This window comes from Vanessa atalanta, chromosome 7 (genome assembly GCF_905147765.1).
Source record: "Vanessa atalanta chromosome 7, ilVanAtal1.2, whole genome shotgun sequence".
Taxonomy (NCBI): domain Eukaryota; kingdom Metazoa; phylum Arthropoda; class Insecta; order Lepidoptera; family Nymphalidae; genus Vanessa; species Vanessa atalanta.
The window spans coordinates 5,806,315-5,826,847 of NC_061877.1; the positions used below are offsets into that span (position 1 = coordinate 5,806,315).

General features: G+C 30.5%; 2 protein-coding genes across 5 annotated transcripts in view; both read right to left on the reverse strand.

The window, feature by feature from the left end:
• The window catches only part of LOC125065134 (protein roadkill), a 41,436-nt gene extending 25,328 nt beyond the window's left edge, over positions 1-16,108 (reverse strand). For 2 of the 4 annotated variants that reach the window (XM_047672590.1, XM_047672589.1), the window contains exons 1-2: positions 15,990-16,108; positions 4,553-4,588 (exon numbers count right to left, since the gene is read on the reverse strand). Coding sequence is in view for 2 of the 4 variants with exons in the window: in XM_047672588.1 (XP_047528544.1) it covers positions 147-160 (14 nt within the window). In the remaining 2 variants the exon portion in view is untranslated. Of the gene's footprint in view, positions 1-146; positions 398-4,552; positions 4,589-15,989 lie in introns of those variants that run through there. The other 2 variants (XM_047672588.1, XM_047672587.1) reach the window with 1 other exon arrangement.
• A 2,166-nt stretch (positions 16,109-18,274) lies between these two features.
• On the reverse strand, positions 18,275-20,320 carry LOC125065282 (huntingtin-interacting protein K). The gene is made up of 3 exons (XM_047672812.1): positions 20,027-20,320; positions 19,468-19,575; positions 18,275-18,424 (listed from the first exon to the last, which is right to left on the reverse strand). The coding sequence occupies exons 1-3, from the start codon at positions 20,183-20,185 to the stop codon at positions 18,329-18,331; spliced, it is 363 nt and encodes a 120-aa protein (XP_047528768.1). The 5' UTR covers positions 20,186-20,320; the 3' UTR covers positions 18,275-18,328.
• Between the last annotated feature and the right edge of the window lie 213 nt (positions 20,321-20,533).

Here is a 20,533-nt window from a genome sequence, read left to right on the forward strand (position 1 = left end):
AGCATATCGATAAATATTTATGATATTCGATAAAAATATGGGGAATCGAGTAATAATTGAATATGATTATCCTTCAAAAATTAATTTATATACATATAGTAAAATAAAGTAGTTCCGCGTTGACATCAACAACGAAAATAGCTCACCTCGCTAAGGCCATTATTTGATCGTATAATCCAACTTTCCAAGTTAAAGGCACCACTTCGTCAACACAAAAATCACCAGGAATAAATAGAATAGTGGAAAAGTCCACTAAAGCTGTCTGGTGTGTGAGTACGTATCACGTTTGACAGTTTCACTTCACCACATGGTTGTTGTGTCGCGCGGAGCAACGTAACGGACGTACGACACGTTGCACGAGTGAGGGGCGACTGGTCGGTTTGGTCGGCGGTCGCGTGTGCCGCGCGCTGCGGGGAGTCGCGAGTCGCGAGCGCTCCTCTCGCCTGAGAGCAGAGTTGCGGGGCCAGTGAGGGCGGAGCGCCTTCCGACTGGCACCCGCGGGACAGCTGCACGGACCGTTTCTACTCCGTCTCCATTGTACCGGTGAAAGCTTATGCATCCATGCTGTCCACTAAGCTCTGGCCCAAAAATAAGCGTTATTTTTCCATTATGTTACAATTTTATAACATAACCATATTTTTAATATGAAAATAAGAAATTATGGTTGAAAAATCGGCGTGTTACCGATTTTAATCGAAGTTGACCCCAAGTTTATTGTGTTGACTAGCTTATATAAGTATTATTCTAATATCAACAGAGGTATGAAACCTATCAAAAATGCAAGTTTGAAAATAAATATTCAACATAATATTTTAATTTTACATGCGTATTGTTATTATATAACACGAACTAGATTCAAACTCATTTTTGATATACACATTTAAACGATAACTTAACTAGTTGTAGTGTATCGGTTTAACGTGCATAGTTACAATAGTGTAGAATCGTAAATATACCTATTTTCGAGTATTCCTTTACAACTACACTCACAATTAATAATTATATGAAATTGAATAATCTACATATACATATGCATATCATGGTATTATTATAAAAAAAATAAAGTTACTTTTAATCGAACAATTAAAATAATGTAATAATTTTATGAGAATAGCATTAAATTAATATGTTTATATAAGATATTTTACATTATATTCACGCACTATATATAACGCATTAGATACTCCTGAATTACGTAAACAAAATTACAATTCAAATATTTTATTTTATTCACACATTTAAACTTGAAAGAATTTAGAAATTAAATTACCGTGGAAAGCATGATTTTCTATAAACGTATAAATTATCGTTAACTTACAATAAAAAAGATGTTACATAATTTTAATTTTAAGTATTTAGTTTGATATAAAAAAACAACTTGTGCGATATTACCATTTAAAGACGTGAGACTGTGAAAACCATATCGAATTCACTGTAACTTGAGCTCAAGAAAGGGAGGTGAAACTTTTTATGTGAACATAATATAAAATTCATTATAATATTAACTACACAAACAAAACCGAAGAAAACTTTTTAGAAAATGATGCAAAAACAAATCTTTATCATAATTAAAATTAACCAACTACAAACGCATTTTATTATTTTGTTATAAGGAAAAATAAGTTTTTAATAAATTTTCCGTAAAGCAATTGTACCTAATTATTAAGGACCATGCAAAAGGTTTTATATGGGTTAAATAATACGCGTTTTGGGATTGCCTGAAATGTACTGATAGGGTATATTTTTTCACACATTGTTTTCATACAAATATTTAATCTTAGTCGTAATATTTTCTCAGCGATTGCAAGCTGTCCGTTTGGATTTCAAATGATGTCAATTGTAACCAAATATTCAAATTATTTCTGAATCTCATCTACATTTTAATTTAAAAAGCCTCTGTATCGATTGTAATCTTGTTGCATATCTATGAATACATTTAATTACCATAGTTGTTTATTACATACATTTTCTCTAAGCACTTGTGAGTTTTAAGAGCGACAGCACTGCCATAGATTCACTCGCGCGCACTTTCCATGATTAACTTTCTTATTTACTATTCGACTTGACCTTTCCTTTCTATAACGTTCACTTTAAATACAGTCCAATTTAAGTTCCAAATTTATAGGAGAAAAACTGATCATCCTTTTAGATACTGTCTGATTCGTCATTATCATAAACGAGTTTACATTAGAAAGGGTTCGTCGTGCCATGATAGTACGCACTGGATGACGCGCTCGCATCTAAATTTTATGACGTTAACAAAATGCTTGTAATTGTTTTTACTACTAGTCATTTCTGAAATCGTAAAGAAATAAAGGTGGTTATTACCGAATAAATAAGAGTCATAATGACATTAGTTTATTACATGATATTGCGGATTATTTTATTAGATCGCGTATTTTTTATTCACCTGTAAAAGAATGAATGACGTACGGTTTTTAATAGCTATCGCGATTCATGACGTAGATATAGATTCTATTTGAGTTATAATTACGTAACGGGTATAAGTATATTGAGGTAAATAAAGTGACTCACTATACTATACTGTACACATTTGTACACTATATACACATACTGAAATCAAAATAAAAAAACAATTCAATTATTATAATTGCTGTTTAAGGGGTCTTACGTATATATTTTCAAAAGGAACCAATATTAATAGACATCGGTATCCGTTCCTTTGTCTATTACCCTATCGGTTATCGAGTCATACTTAATTAACCTTCTGTTTATTGACCTGTGAAAAATCATCGGGGCATTCATGTCACATAATATGAGGCGATACACCTATGCATGTTTTCAGACCTTGTAAAAAATACAAAACCATATTAGTAAACTAACACAAATGAGGTAAACAAAATAAAAATGAACTAGTTGGTACACACGATTTCGTAAATGATAGAGACGGAAGTTTTTAAATATAGAATATCAGAAGAAATTGTTTAAAATGAGATAATATATCAGGGTCAAATATAACTATACTAGTTGAACCTTTCATCGATCTCCTATTCACACTTGTTTTTTTTTCATATAGGTAATTAACACCTTTCTAGTAGCATGCAATTTAAAATAACCACAAAGCAAATATATCTTCATAAGACTACTTCTTATTATACAGCTTATGTGTTAAACACAAGTAAAATATTTAATTCGTATTAATGTATATGTAGACTTATATACAAATGAACAATTATAATATTATAATATCTAATTATAAGTGAGTATAAATTATGTAAAGGTATAATAATAATAAATAATAAATATTGGACAACATCACATACATTACTCTGATCCCAATGTAAGTAGCTAGAGCACTTGTGTTATCGAAAATCAGAAGTAACGACGGTACCACATACACCCAGACCCAAGACAATGTAATGTATAGAAAACTATGAACTTTTTCTACATCGACTCGGCCGGGAATCGAACCCGGGACCTCGGAGTGGCGTACCCATGAAAACCGGTGTACACACTACTCGACCACGGAGGTCGTATAAAATTATATCAAAAGAAATCAAATTTATAACAACGTAATTATTTATTCCGGAAATTATTTCCGGAAAGAATTCCCAAAGCAGCATTTTATAGAAAAAGAAATTCAGCACGATAAAAGTAAGTAAATTATAATCACAAAATAAACTTATAATGAGCGAAGAGTAGGGCAAGTTACAACAGTCAACTCTCAACTGTCGCGCTGTTCACGAACTGAGAAAGCTTCGATCGCAGCTGGTGAAAACCTTAACACGTACCAGCTGTCACGCAGCACGCTTTAATATTTTACATCCATACTGCTTTCAAATATGTCCGTCAAAACTACAGGTATAATATAACTGTGAAAGTAATCGATTTATTTATATATTTATCTTTACTTACTATATATTATAATATGCCTTAAATTATTTGAATAATTAATAGGTCATTGCTCGAATTTAATTCTAATTCTATTAGCTAATCGCTAGTTTTCGTGATTCTTCCATTAAAAAGGCGGAACACTGCAGTGAAAGTGCATCACGGTTATTGCTCGCGCCCGCGCATTCAGAGCATTTTTCAGCGAGTAGAGAAACGCTAAGAAAGTGCCTAAAAGCAGGAGAAGGTGAAGTAAAATTTGAAAGCGCTACACAATAGCGCGTTGTCGAAATTGGAAAGTTGAGAGGTGCGCATTGATTGCGTAACCGCTCTTACGGAGCACGGCGTGACGCTGACGAAAGGTACCATGTGACGTCACCGGCATGAAAGTGCATCGGCCGGCGCCCCTCCGAGTGTGGAGGGCGGGTGCACGTGTGTTGCACTGCGCTTCCTGCACCGGAGGACTTTCTATTGGGAAACCGCATTAAGTTCTCTCCTTCTCCGCTCGGCTATTGGGAAATTCGACTCTCACGAGCCGCAACACGAAACGAGATGCATCTGATTGAGCAATGACGCGGTCCACTTTACATTGCGCTTACACAATTAGAGAGGCTTAGGGTATTATCTGTTTCTGCTGTCTATTGACACGGAATAAACTATAAATGACATAAACGCTGTGACTAAATTTTAAAATATTACTTACAGTTTTGTAGCTATTTACAGTCTCGTGTTGCAAAGCCTGAAACAAGAAAGAAACATTTTATTAAAAAAATTGAGTAACCAATGAACATTACTAGAGATATATTGTAGTATTTCCTTTACTTATTACTTTTTATACATATCAAAATTTGTAGGATTTTTATGAATCAAAAATATTTAGGTCAATTTTACGATTCTTAAGAAAACATTTGACGATTCAATACTTTTTAAACCAAATTTATATTTTTTTTAATATGAAAACAATATTTATGACTTTTAATTTAGGTCAATTAATCCTTTTCATCTTTGTAAGGTACATTTCAGGCCAATGTAGTTAGTAGTATTAACATTTTTCTTTAATTTCATATTTAATTTTACTGTTACAAAACATTTAAACCTACACGTATCAATTATTTACGGTAATAATTTTAAGTGTATTGTTACAGCTAAAAATTGCGCATGGAAACCCAAGCTACTGCCGTTCCGAACATTAAACTAATATTAAATGTCACTTTGATTGACCAATAAGTGAGAGAGGTTAAAAAATTGAGGTCTTAACTACGCAGGACGCTCCTCGAAGCAGTTCATGGTTGAATGGAACATGTACAGTATTCAAATACCCATTGACAATTTACTTTATATCTTTTCTCACAAACCTAGGGTCGATAATTGTTTGGCAAATTAGTAGCGGTTCCTAATTGTCGGATTGAGAACGTTCGTGATTTAAATAACGATTTTGTCTTTAAGATCCATTATATAAGGTCCGATTTTCTTTATACAACATCGGCATTCAAGAAGTAGGTTGAAGCAACTCACACTGAGGTAGATTACACTTGTATATCACAAATTCTCATTAAGTCTACGTCACAAGATGGTAAGTAAATGTTTAATAGATGCAAAACCATAGTTGAAGGAATATTAATAGCTAAGCAGCAACAAAATGTTTTATTCAAAATATTCTGAACTATTGAATAGTAAAATTATTTACTTTAATGTAGGATAATATTAAAGGGTTTGATGTTTTTATCAAACCATCAAACTGCTTTAGAAAGTAAATAGCAATTAGCATCGGGAAAGTTGTTTCATGCCGAATAGATTTAAATTGAAAAGCAATGCTCGACTAAGTTTCCTAGGCAATAAATACTATCAGAAAAGCGAATGGCTTGTGTACTTTCTAGTTGCAAAGTGGGCAAAAGTTACGATATCTCTTGTGATATAATAACCGTTCGCCATCGCGGCCTGCGCCAGCAACGTGCGCCTACGCAAGCATGGTTTATTTCACTGTATATGTCCGAAGGACCAAATATGAAACGAACAAGTCCTATCATAATATTTAAAAAATAAAAGGTATATAAAACGGATAAACGTATATTTTTTAAATTACTTATTGAATATTTATTTTAATACGATAAATACATAGTAAAATGGTAGATATTTTTAATATTGTTTGAAAAAATATCCCCTAATTTATTTTAGTGAATTGCTTAGAATGATGCATTATAATATGATTATAATTTATTTAATAGATATTATAGCAGGTTACAATTATCAAACTGAATATGGAACGTAATCTTACATAGATATTTAATGTTGCCGTTACCACAGTTTTCTAAAAAAAAACTAGAACAAACTCGTTATTGGATGCTACTGAATTAACCAGTGTATGTTTACAGCAATTAATTAAAAATATAAATTTCATAGGAACCCAGATGTTTCTACAATAATATTTAAATATTAAATCTAAGCATGTACTTCCTATATATGTTATTACGTAATGACATACAAACGATAACCCTGAAAACTGAAGCCCTATGTACTGTTGCGTCGTTAATGTTATGTAGATCACTGTTTACATACTGTTTCAGAGCTCATTCTATATTCGAACTATACATACTAAGCTGCAATTTTATTGTTTAAATTATAATAATGCATAAGTTAAGTTATTATTATTATTAGTTTGTTATGTATTTCATACATATACACTATCGGAAAAAAACTTGACTAGGGATTAGATATAGCATAGTATGAAATCTGAACATACAATCTTAATAATAAATATGAACATAACATCTGACCTATTTTTTAATATTCTCTAGAGACAAACAGTAAGATGGAATATTTCAATAGAGGTCGTAGGAGTTAGTTTTACTAGCTATTCAGTATTCAAAAGTATTGGATAGCTGATAAATTGCAAGAGATTTCAACGAGAAATACGTTCACCGTCCTAGATGCGCGGTAGGTACTTTCGTTTTGAAATCGGCTCGCACAATTGGCCGTATCGAGATAAAAGCGGACCAGCTGCACGGAGAACGGTGGCTGAACGCATTCCGTTTCTAATATATCCTTTACCTCCAAAACTTGAAGGTATTCATTTATATTTAATTAATATTCGTCAAATAGAGGCTAAAACAGACTGGGTGACCATTTTACATTTTAGTATTCTTATTAACGTATAAACGTTTTTTTCTTTGAGAGTATATATATTCATTTGTTAATGATAAATGTTTTCTTTTAATTTAATTCTTAGTTTAATGGCTTTTAGTAGTGCCGACAGGTTTACGTCGCCAATGTCACGTAGGATATTTTCTACCTAAGCTATTTAGTGATTTGAAACTAAATACCTATTTCGAAAATAAAAATATTTTCTTCCCCTTTTCAAATAAAAAGTCCATCTTTAATATAACATTATTTTAACTGAGTAAATCTATTTCAAGTTTTATTCGCAAACGCCTTACTTAAACAAAACAGCAATTCGCAATAACACAGGATTGCTGATATATTTATTTTCACTTAAAACAAAGACCACATTATATTAATTTAAATCATGAACATTATCAATGAATTAATTTTTTTCTAATAAAATTGCTGTATAACTATAGTTGTAAACATTTTAAACTAATAAATACTAATGATCATATTATATTGCATCCAGAATTGTAATCCTTATGTAAGCCTTATTATTTTGAGAGCAAGAGAATTGCCATATGCTATATATCAATTATGATACATATCATGAATCATAAACTATAAAATGAATGGAGTAGGTATCACTTTTAATTAAATTCATAATGTTACCTGGGAATGAACATTGTATGTATACAAAATTTGTTAAAATAAAAAAAAAATGTATCTAAGGTTTAGGCGAGGCCGTGACTGTCGAAATTTATACACGGTTGGACCGTGACACAATTTACTAGAGCATTCATTTTATATTCGCCATTCTATCTCGCCTGTGTAATGATATGATTCACATTAAAGCAAATCGGGACCCATGTCGAACTACCTTCATAATGTAATTCGCTATAAAACATTAATAACTACGATCGAGTAACACTAATTAATATTTAAGAAAATGTATTAATATTTCACCTTTTAGAGCCGGTATGTGATAGAATATGGGCACGTTAAATTCTGTGTCATTTATATAGTTAGTGTGCGCCAGATTTCATAAGCGATCTCTCCGTACCCTGATCTAGGTTAGGTGGTCGACATCGGCAACAGCGGTGGCGTATCGAGCGCGTCCGATGTTAACCTACATACATCCGTGGCACACATAGCTGCTGCTGGGGTCGACTGTCGAGAGTACCCGACACCCGTAACCGTACGTAAAATTCGTGACCCGGCCCCCCTACCTTCTCTGTTCTCGTCATATCACAATCGACTCATTGGACACAGTCATCATGTCCCACATGTTTGTAACGCCTAACGCGATATGAAAGTTTTATATCATTATCTCGTTTTGTGATTATGTTTGTACAATTTTGACAGTATTTGTATTTTTACTTCTGAAGCGTACGACTGGCATGTACTCGATAAACGTGTTAATATTAAAATTATATTTGTTGTATTTTAGTCAGCGTGTTAGTTTGAAAGAGTTTTAAAGAGATGAAAATTTACGTAGAGTTTAAGTAATCCAAATACATATATAAAAGGCAATGCCCTGACAGACTGAATATAATAGAACGAATCGGTACATTCGTACTAGATACGTGATAAAAAAAACTTATCCTTGGTGTGGTAATTTATACCTAGTTTAACTTTTTTTTAATTATTGTATGTTTCACTCAAATATAAGTCCCAATGGTGAATATATATTACAATCTGAAGCACATCTGTTTTCAAATATAAAAACTTCGTTCAAACTGTAACGTCCACAAATTATATTTTGTTTCTACAAGTTGTGGAGTTCTTTATATTGTTTATTATAATAACAGATAAAAGAAGATTTCTTATGTTTACCGAAACAGATAAATTTACATTTAAATGAATCTACCTATTGTACAACGAAATAACGCATGCTTATATAAGATGTTACTCGAATTAATATATAACACCATAAACCTGTCTATAGTCCACCTGCCTGTCGATTTAAAGTTCTCTAAGTGTAGTTAAAAGCGCATAAAACGAGACTAAATAAAATCACATCTTAACTTATTTATCGCACGTATTAAGTAGAGATCATTATGATTAATATTCAAATACCAAGTAAGAGAAGATTCTAATTTTTAAAAAACGAGACGGATTGCTCATCTTCGAGCGTGTTTTCCCCGTGGCATAGAGCACTTATTAAAGCATCCGGCCCGAGCCCTACAAATCGATAAACCGATTTTAATACAATATTAGTTGATGAAAGATATAATATTCACTTAGTGATAGCATATATATGAGTATTAAGTTGTTTAAAGCAGTGACCCATGTATAGCGGCATGCTTTGTCTTCCCGTGCAATAGTGCACTCACGGGGGTCGATGTCCGGACACGCAACACTGCCACAAATCAATAACCTAATTTGAACAAGGTTTGATAATAAATAATATATTATGCGAAAGTAATATTATTACCTTTTTATTTAATGTTACACTATTTAGGTACTAACTGATATATATCATTTTATTTTCTTTCTTCATAAGAAAAAAATGCTATGAGTTTACATAAGCAACTTAACGCAAAAACAATGTAAAAGAATTATTAATGTTCTGAATGATACGAATAAATTTGAATCTACTACAGCGTTATTTTTTAATTTGTCATACTATCTTGAACTATGCTTAGACCTTAATTTCTTTATTCATATATAGAGATATGATAACATCAATACCTAAGGCTATTTACGCGATACACATGTTTAGCGAACGCTAACGGTGAATAACACGATATGATCAGTCACGACTGATATAAACATTAAATTATTTAGAGTAGTTTAACATTTAAGTTAAAAACAAGTTTTTAAACCAAACTATTTTATAAGTATTTATAATTGGACTTAGCTTGTCTCTGATTATATTCAATTATAGAAAATTCTTCTAAAATTAACGTAACGTTTTGTAAAGAAAATTTGATCAGTAATCACTACTAAAGTACAGTACATTCTAGAAAAATTATATACTATAGTTACAGTTATTCAATTTTCTAGAATGTTATGCTAGAACAAGATTTAAGTCATAAATCAGAAAGTCACAGTAGCAGACGTAAGTTATATTTTATACATTTTTTGTAACGAAATATATGTTATTAGTTTTTTAAACTATAATCAACCGATGATTAAAAGTTTCCGAGCTTTAATGCAAAGCACGCGGTTGACGTGACAATGCAGCGTCCATGCGTGTGCAATGCGAGGTCGACGTCCGCGACGGGACGAGTTGACTAAGGGATACTGACCCGTCCCGAAACAACCCACTTGTTCTCAATGATTGACATATAATATACCTGTTTGATCTATCCACTACCTTGTAAGACTAACAGCCTGTCATATCAGTGCCATTGAATACAATTCCGGTACTCTTAATTATGAGTTGATTAACTAATAACGCAATGTACAAATGTTTAAATTACACAATTCATTTTAGACACACGGCTACTTGTCTTATTATATATTAGGTATGACCTTCATCGACTTGGGGTTAGCAAAGTACAAAAAAGTCACGCCCGCGGTGGCAAATACGAGTAAGTCGATAATATGGAATTCCCGAGAGTATCGAACATCCTAGCATTACGTAATTACGTGTTTTTTTAGAATTTGAATGTTCTCTTTGTACAATAGATAACAACAAAATATTAAACTACATAAATGTTTACAGATAACTTATACTTTTAGTTAATGTTGTTATTCGGCAAACCTCGAAGTAGGTACTAATCCTTAGTAATGGTGACTAAAATATGGAAACATGATTCTTTAAATTTTATTGTTTAAAATAATAAGTACTTAAATGACGACAGATATGAGATTTTTTTCTAAATATTGACTATTGACTGTGAGGTATACTGGGACTGAACTAGATAATTTTATCCTTTGCGCCTTTATATTAGACTTGCTATTTGAACAAAATTCTGTAGATAATCTAATGTGCATGTGCGTTAGGTCTCGTCATACATCATAACGATTATTGCATCATAAAATTTTTCGGGGTATTAAAGTATTGGAACGCTCCAATAAGTGTGTTTTAAGTGAGTTTTTTTGTCATTTTACGTACTTTCGTGATAAATTCTATGCCCGAGATCAGCAACCGAGAAATAATGAATTTTAAAATTCTAAAATTACGGGTCTATTGCCTTTATCGTGGTTAAAATTACACTGTTGCAGCAATGATAAATAATTCATAATGACAATTTATCACGAAATTGATATGCCAATTGGTCATCTGTTTTAATATAACTTAGAAACTTGTTTTGTTTTTGTTACAAAACATTATAATTTACGTTGTACAATAGTTATATAAAGCATTACAAAATATCTATCTAAAAATGTGGTCGGAAAAACAAGGCTTTATTTCAAAGAATTTCCGAAACCTAATATTGTTATTTGAAACAAGGTCGACGGGATGGAGAGGCCGGGAGAGCGGGAAGGTTTCATTTATTACACCCTAAGATCCTTGAGAGAAGTTAGCCAAGGCCTACCGGGCCCGGAAGTGTCCTTCAGCGAAGAACCTTGTTTTTTATGAGAATTTTGATAATCTGTAACTTTTAACTATGATATTATTAGCTGAATGTGTACTAATTGTTTAGGAAATGTATTTAAGAAGGAAAAAAATCATTTACCTACTTAATATTCTTTGCTTAAATTGATTTTCTTTATTTTTTCTATCTATTCTTAAATATAGTAATTACCTATAACCCATTAAAATTACATATGACATTTAAAGCAAACACTAAGATATGAAAAACGTAGTCCATATTGCACAAAATTATTACTTAAATTAAACTTTAAACACACAACTTATTACATAGTTACTACGCCTTACTTCGGACTTTATTAAATATTGGTATACAGTAGATGTAATGGGAAAATAATGGCAAGCCCTGCGTGATTAACATTTCACCAAAACCCTGCCAACATATAATGTATCTTGTGCCCTTAATTCTCAATAAAAATCAAACAACACCATAGAACTAAAAAGCATTGCTGATAAAGGAGTGGTTCCTACTCTGCCACCAAGTAAATAGCATGATGGTATTTTTAAACATTAAATGAAAATTTAACAACTTATCAACTAAAAAACTTTTCTGGAACAAGCTTTTATGTACAAAATTTGGTTTCTGTGCTGTTGAGTATTAAGGAATTCCTTTGTGTGGAGCCAATCCTTGGCGTACAATCATGTCAAACTAATCATAAAACATTGTCATCGGAACTGAATCAACATGCAAAATTTCAACTAAAACAAACTGTAGTATAAGAGCAAATTGTTCTAATTGAGTTTGCAAGATTTGTTCTAAGCAAACAACCTCGCAACTTGTAAAAATTAAGAAAATGTCAAATATTTGAAATTATTTATTTAATCGAAACTATATACTACACCTACTTATATATTTCAGTTGAGTGCTTTAAAAATGAACGTTTTTGAAGATTTTATACCATGTAAAATGTTGATGTTAAGTAGTTTTAAAGTTTGAAATAACTATAATACACATTAGGTTACACGCAATTGTAAATGTATTAATTTACAAAGACTAGCACTTAATCGTTTTTACGTTTAACGAAGAATAAGGCGTTATGAAATATAATACGTCTGTAATACTTATTAATTACGTAAATAAATAAAGCGTCATTAGCGCGATGGAAAACTTTAATGGAAAGAAAAAAAGTAAGTATGTTGTATATCACCGCGAAGAAGTCAGTCATACTAATATTATAAATGCGTATATTTGGATGGATCGATGTTTGTTACTTAATCGCGTCAGAACGGCTAAAGAGATCTTAATTCAATTTGGTACAAAGATAGACTATAGCCTAAAAAATCGGAAAAAATTACCTAACACCTGCACCAGAGACCAAAATGAAAAAAAAAGTAATACCTAAACCTTATATCTTATGTTTAAAATCTACATTAAAATATGTCTCAACGAATATTGCGCACAGTAATGAGATGTTTATTATTTGCGCCGGTGATGAGTTTAGTTCAATTGTTAACAGTAATGTGCGGTGTATTAATAATTATGGGATTCGGTTGTTTTTCTTAATTTTTAAATGCCTTCTTGCAAGTTGAGATGATGTATCATTAAGCAGCATGCAGCATGCAAATGGCTACCTGTATAAGTGAACAGTTTTGTGTGATCAAACAGTCTTCAATCGGACGAGTAGTCTTTTATAGTATTATTTTTTCTTTTAGTAAAATCTCGGATACTGCTTTTCCAGCCTAAACGTTCTTAAGAATAAGTTTTTGTTCGAATAACGTCTGAAGATTTTTGTATGCATATATGTGTCGAGACGGCCCAGTGGTTAGCAAGCTTGTATCTTAACCGATGATTTCGAGTTCAAGCCCAGGCAGGCACCACTGAATTTTCATGTGCTTAATTTGTGTTAATAATTCATCTTGTGCTCCGTGCTCGGTGGTAAAGGAAAACATCGTGAGGAAACCTGCATGTGTCTAATTTGAGCGAAATTCTGCCACACGTGTATTCCACCAACCCACATTGGAGCAGCGTGGTGGAATATGCTCTATACCTTCTCCTCAAAGAGCTTAGCCCAGCCCAGTAGGAAATTTACAGGCTGTTTATATAATGTTATATGTGTCCTTTTTATGTACCTAAATCCAAGCATTCTTTCGAATAGTAGCGATAATTTAGAATATATTTACTTTTGTATTCCTTTCTATTGAATGAATTACTGATTTTAGAATATTTAAACACGTTAATATAAAGAATTATTTTGTTTAACTCTATTGCAACTCTATGGTTTTATTCTATATTTAATAATATTTTTTTCTCTCTTTCTGGCTGTCTACATCGGGTATTTTATTTTATTATCTACAAAAATATTATGAAAATGGTCTCTATAAAAATAATAAAGTACCATTACCATTACACACCCAACTACAATTTGTATTACTAGAAAAACAATTTTTAATGGATCTTTTAAAACATTATCAATCATCCTGTGTGCACTTGAAGGCAATATTTGAGAATCAGCTTAGCACATATCTTTCCAAAAGCTTACATATTTTGAAATAAAAATGATGTCAAATATTAATATATAAACCATATTTAAAAGTTGGACTATAGTTACTTTAATTACCTGAGTTTAATTAAAATGTATTTTTAAGATAAATATCCACTAAATTATGTATTTGTTCATATTTCATGCTATATTTATACTTGTTCTAATATTCGAAGTAAGCCATTTGCAAGTATAATAAGATTTTATGTAAAACAACTAGTAAAAAATTTGTACATTACTATTCCCTAATTCATAAAAACTGATAAAGCCTTATTAATTAATTGTAATTTTTCTGTCGAAAATAAGGACCCATGTAAAAGTTATAATAATTATATAAAATTCAATTTAAATTTTGTCGAAAATATAGTTATGAATTGTGCTTCAAATTAATTCTCAAATAATTGTCACATATAATATACATAGAAAAAAATAAATATATATATATAAATATAAAAATTGGAACTACTTCTTTGTACAGGGCAATTCAAATGTTTGCTTTTTCTGTCAAGTAATTCTCAGTAACACTTAGCAGTTATTAAGCTTGTGGTGTTGCACACACTCCTGTGATTGAGATGCACTTAATGCCAGGTGTGCTGTGTCTAATCAATCTCTGTTTCGGATTTCTGTCCTGTCAAACGAAGATAATGGGAAAACTGAGTTCTCCGGGCTTACACACAAACTTGAACCATTATACAACTTCATTATAGTTTTTCTTATTAGAAAATAGGTAAGTATTGCTATTGGCAGTAGAATATGTGATGTTCTAGTGTGAAGAACCCAGTCACTCTAGTGAACTTTTACTATTTTTGAATTTGAAATGTTCTAGGAATATTAGGACTTTGGAGATGTTTCAAATACATAACAACAAATATATATATATATATATATATATTTGAAATATTCTACTATACAACTTTATGTTTATTATAAATTAGATAAAATGTTCCAATAGTAATTTTTGGTCATCAGTGATAGCCACAAATTTTGAATGCCATAATTATAAAATTTTAGCATCTGTTGTTTACCAGTTTATTTGGCAAAAACATTGTGCCATGTGAAAATTAAAGATATTAATGTACTAAAAGTTATTTTTATGATATGCTGATGTTTATTTTATTCCACTAACTTAATCAACAACTTTTTAAGTAATGTTTAAAGTAACCTATTTAATATAACACTTTTAAATAATTCAGAAATGAGAAATAAACTTTAAAATAAATAAGCTTCAAGTTTTTATATAAATTTTTTGGCATATGGAGGTAGACTTACCATTACAAGAAAAATAGGTAGTGTGCGTGAAGTATTAGATTATTGTTTATTGAAAATATTTAAAGATCATTAGTTACATAAATATCTTATAATGTTAAAACAAAACATTATAAACTTATTTTTAGGATTCCTATTTTTTTAGTAGCGATATTGATATAAAAGATACGCATATACATGTGTAATAATTGTGTATATTTTCAACATAGATTTGTTACTTCAAACATTTATCATTTTTAATTTAGTGAATCCATAGGTAAGAAGAAAAATGTAATAAGCAACGTACCAATTCTACACTTAACCGTTTAAAAAGAGATTTAATATGAAATATTTATATTTTAGTATATTGTATTATTGAATCGAAAAAAAAAAAAACAATTTTTAAAAAAAATATTAAATCTTTTCAATACTATGAACTATTTGGGGCGTAGAAATTATAACGCAAGTTTTATTAATAATCCCGTGGGTTGACAACTGAACACATAACGTGAATATAATGTACAGACGAAACTGACGTTTTGTACTAGTCACCATAATTTTCGAATATATTTGCTCCTCTTATGACCATGTAAAAGCTTGATCTATTTATAAAAAATAAGGCTTGCTTTGATGTTAAACAGGGAATTGTAAATTTATTTCTGCTGTAAGAATATGTATTATCAAGGCCGTAATTATGTTATGTGATATAGATGAAAGCTCAAGGGACAAGTGTTTTTGACGTTTGACGAGATCTTTATATTACTCACCTGTTAAAAATAGGGCTTATAATTTATAATTAGCACTACACTCAATTAAAAAGGAGTATGAACAAAGAACTAAACAATAAAAAGAACACAGTCACAAAAGAATTAAAAAAGAAAACAATTTACACACTACACTCACACTTCGTCTTCAGAACGTAAACCATAGATAAAAAATTAAATATATTGAGTATTGAATTGACAGATAATATAATGTCTTTGGTGAATTTAATTATATTTCAGTCGTGAAATAAATAAATAAAAAGTACTAAATATAAAATATTTAGTAAGTAACTATAATCCTAATTTCTTTGTTTTTATAGAATTGAGTTCAATTAACTGCTAATTGTAATTAACTGTAATTAAATAAAAAATAAAAATATCACAGTTTCAGAATGATAATTTCGTTGGAATGAACGGATACAATTTTACCACAAAATTATTTTATTTTTATAGTAAATTTTTTCTACTCTTCTTTTGGTATTTTTTTTATAAAATGGCCTACGGCAACTTCACTTACAACACCAATGCCCTACCAAAATTAGCAACTAAGATGTTGGGTTCCTTGTGCCTGACTGCCTGTAGCTACACTGGTTCAATTATTGTTCGAACGATATACGATCAGACGGGCTTACATATGGGCCCATCTGGTAAATTTGCTTACCACAAACAGTTATTTAAAAAAATAAATTTTAGGTAAAAAACTTTTGTGATTTAATAATAGCCATCTAATTAAAAATGATTCATGATCAGTACTAGAACCATGTCTGAACCCCTAGGCAATGCAGGTCTTTACCCTTTTCTAAGTTCTTAAAATCTATTTTTTCTACCATCTTTTACAATTGTATTCATAACTATAATGTTTTTTACTATATTTTGATATTAAGCGATCATACTTTTGAAATAAGAGAAATATTTGACTACTATATTTACTTTAACGATGTAATTTTAAACCTCATTTTCAATATTTAGCCTGCCTAAGTTCCCTGCACTGCTTAATGGTAATTCGATCCTGTTCATGATTTTCTACGCGTCCACCGTCAGAATGCACGTTCATAATGGCCTCAACTCTAGAGGCATTAAAGCGGTATGGCGGCTTTAGTAACGTGGTGCAACAGTCTCAGGGAGAAACAGTACACGCAGCCTTTTGGTCGTCGGAGACATCCCGCCAGCCCGGGTAAGAGTAAAGCGACTGATTCACCTTGCGTAAAGCAACCTAGGTAATGTCCAGCCATTCGCATAAAAAATACTATATTACTCAGATTTTCATGTTAAAACAAAAATCAGAAATCGAATACAATATCGATTAAATTGGTATCAACTCATCCCGTTGGAAGAACTTCCGTAGAAAAATGATCTAGACACCTACCTACACTTTGTTAAGTACAGTCATTTTAAGATAAACGTGCTTAAATTAGTCCTATCTATTTCACTACAAATATATACCAATTACTTACGTGACGAACGCACATCAAGGTTCCATTTTTTTAGCATTGTCCAAAAACACATGACTATTAATGAATTTGCGGATTGTGCGGTGAGTAGCACGCGGCACGATTTGAGGCGCGTCCGCATTTAGCTATTAAGCAACATTTAGGTGCGTGTGACCGTGAGCATTTAGCATCGGTAAGAAATGGACTTTAGCATAAGTTTGTTCAATTTTAAATCAATTGACAGTTCCAACAGTATTTATCAAAGTACACAACATTTAAACAGATTAGATATGTTTATAATTTGAATGTAGATAATGAATAATGTTTTACTATCTGATTATCTACCTAAGTAGGTATGTGTAACATTAAAAACTATTTTTCACTTCTCCATTGATAAATAAACTCAAACTTCTACTACAATGAAACATTATAATATTTTTGAATTACTATCTAAATTATTGCAATTTGTATTTATTGTTGTGTAAATTGTGAATGCAAAACAAAGTGACCAAAATCACCTTGTTTTGCGTTTTGCATTACAATAGCCTTGTGGTTGTGTTTAATATTTTACAAAAATCGTTTTTTGTAAAACATTAGGGGCACAAGGTTAGGATAAATATAAGTTACAGACAAACATCTTTTTCTGTCAAATAATCATTTCATAAAACATCATTTAATATCAATTAATTTGCATGATATACTTTGTATATGTGCTTAATGTAATAAATATGATTTTGCCAAATTTTGTTTGGATCATGAAAATTTGTCATTTGCATTTTACTAAAAAAGATTTAGCATTAAATATACCTTTTTTTTTTAAATTATAGAAGTGAAGAAGGTAATTAATATAAAAAACACTTTAGAGATTAAAAATACTCTATTACACATGTATAACACAAACACTGTCTGTCATTAATTTGTTAGGGTTGTAAGGGCCGCCACCAAGTCACCTCTATGTTCTCTAAGAGTTCTTTCTGCTAGTGTCCGAGAGATTTCCATTTCCTTTACCTGTAGTTAATAAAATTTTAATCATTAAGAAATATTACACAGACAATATGTTTAAATAAAGATAAGATTTTTTAAAGAAATTATATATAACCTATTAAAATAATTGTTCAAAAGAAATTAGACTAAATTTATAACTTAATATTTAAAAATTAAGAAAAAAGATTCAACCTGAGTTAATATACAGCCAAAATACACAACAGAAGCTTTACTGAGAAGGGCTTGTAGGTAAATGACTAGATATTGAATGTACCTGACTTTGAGTTACAGCAGCTAAATAAATAAAAACAATTAAAATTGGTAAAACCTTTGTAGAATGCTACTGCCATTTATTGCAAACTAGTTAAAAATACTACTATGAATATTTCTTTCTTGTCTGGAATATAATTAAAAATGCTATCAATATTACAATTTTTTTAAACCTAGGCAAAACAAACAATAACCGTTTCATAAAAAGTTTGAGGTACTGATATATATATATTATATAAATAATAGAAGTTTTACTATATTCTTCCTATCAACAAGGAATATTTTTCATACATAGTATTCGTTTTCGCTTTTGGTTTTGTCCATGGGGATTGTAAATTTTGGTATAAAAAAAAATACCTATGTCCAAAAGGATTCAAGCTTGCTTCATACCAAATTTCATCAAATTCAGGTCAGTGGATTAGCCATGAAAGCATAACAGACACAGAAAGTGTTAAGTTTATAATATTAGTACAGGAATATATTGCACTTACATCCTTGTTGTAATTTTTTATTTAATATTTCCCTACAATTTTTCACTGACCGAATTTAGCTAAAAGGTTACATACCTATAAGTTGTATGACATACATAATTTTTTTTATTCTTAATAAAAGAATAGTACCAATTTAAAGGAATTACTAATATTCCTATTTCCCCCTCTTAAGCGGTATGTGTTAAGAGTAATGACGACAATAGTCCAAGGGGTCAGGAGACATCCTGTGAGTTTTTAATTGTTAGGCAGCCCATGAACCATTGCACCATTGACTTTTAAGATACTGTGAGGTAAAATATAACTTACTATTAATTCAATGTCATCCTTTTTAACTGAAACTTTTTGAAGCTCCTTTTCTTTTTCAAGCCTTTCGGCTGCTTCTTTATTTCTACGATCACCAATTAATGAAAGAGCCTGAAAATTATTAACAAAATTGTATAATAATAACTCCTATAATTTATGTTGCTATAATAATTAATTATAATGAAAATAATTAAATTTTATATCACATTAAATATATAGTTATGGATAAATATTTTTATTACCTAGCTTTCATTACGCTGTTCAAATATTTGTGCAAAACAATTTATTGAATTATTTTTTTATATATTGTTATTAGTGCCAGAAAGTACTTGATAACGAATAAGTACTTTATTTTTTATTAATAATTGGAAAAAATGTTTGAACTAGTCAAATAGAAAGTGATAATTTCCCTTCATAAATACAAGGAATTTTATATATCTTATTATGATGAATAATAAGATAACACAAATTAAAATGCACAAGAATAGATAGATAATTTTTGTTAGACCAAAATATATAATACCTTCATTTATTCTATAGTCAGTACTATAAATTTACTCACACCAGATATGTCTTGGGATGATATTTCTTTCTCCTCGGCATAGTCAGTTACTTTTTCTAAATCAGCTACACCACTATCGTGTTTTGCAGCCTTTTTTTGAGTTTTGTCTTTTTCTAGTTGTATATCATCAGTATCACCATTAACCTCTTCATCGGCCATGTTTATGACTTTATCTTTTAAAATATTTTCCTAATAGCAGTTAGTTCTTGTAGTATTACAAAAATATTCATATACTCAGAAACATTAATAACAAATATTAAAACTTATTTTGAGTAGTTACTTCCTAATGAGATAATTTTTAATACAATTTTTTTTTTTTTTTTTTTTTTTTTTTTGCTTTTATTTGTGTCAAAAAGACACAGATTATTTCGCCAATGTCACGTGCGATGGAGAAGACACGGTAGAGATTGATTGGTGCGGTCGAGATTGCAGGATCAATTTAATTTTGAAGGCATAATAGTAGTAGACGGAATTAAAAAAACCCACAACCTAAAACAACACAATAAT

What these genes read in the sequence shown, in the direction of transcription:
- LOC125065282 (XM_047672812.1), bottom strand. Translation starts at nt 20,185, where the DNA reads ATGGCCGATGAAGAGGTTAATGGTGATACTGATGATATACAACTAGAA. An exon ending in CATCCCAAGACATATCTGGT is followed by an intron (nt 19,576 to 20,026) that starts GTGAGTAAATTT and finishes AATAATTTTCAG; the next exon opens with GCTCTTTCATTAATTGGTGA. An exon ending in AGGATGACATTGAATTAATA is followed by an intron (nt 18,425 to 19,467) that starts GTAAGTTATATT and finishes TATTAACTACAG; the next exon opens with GTAAAGGAAATGGAAATCTC.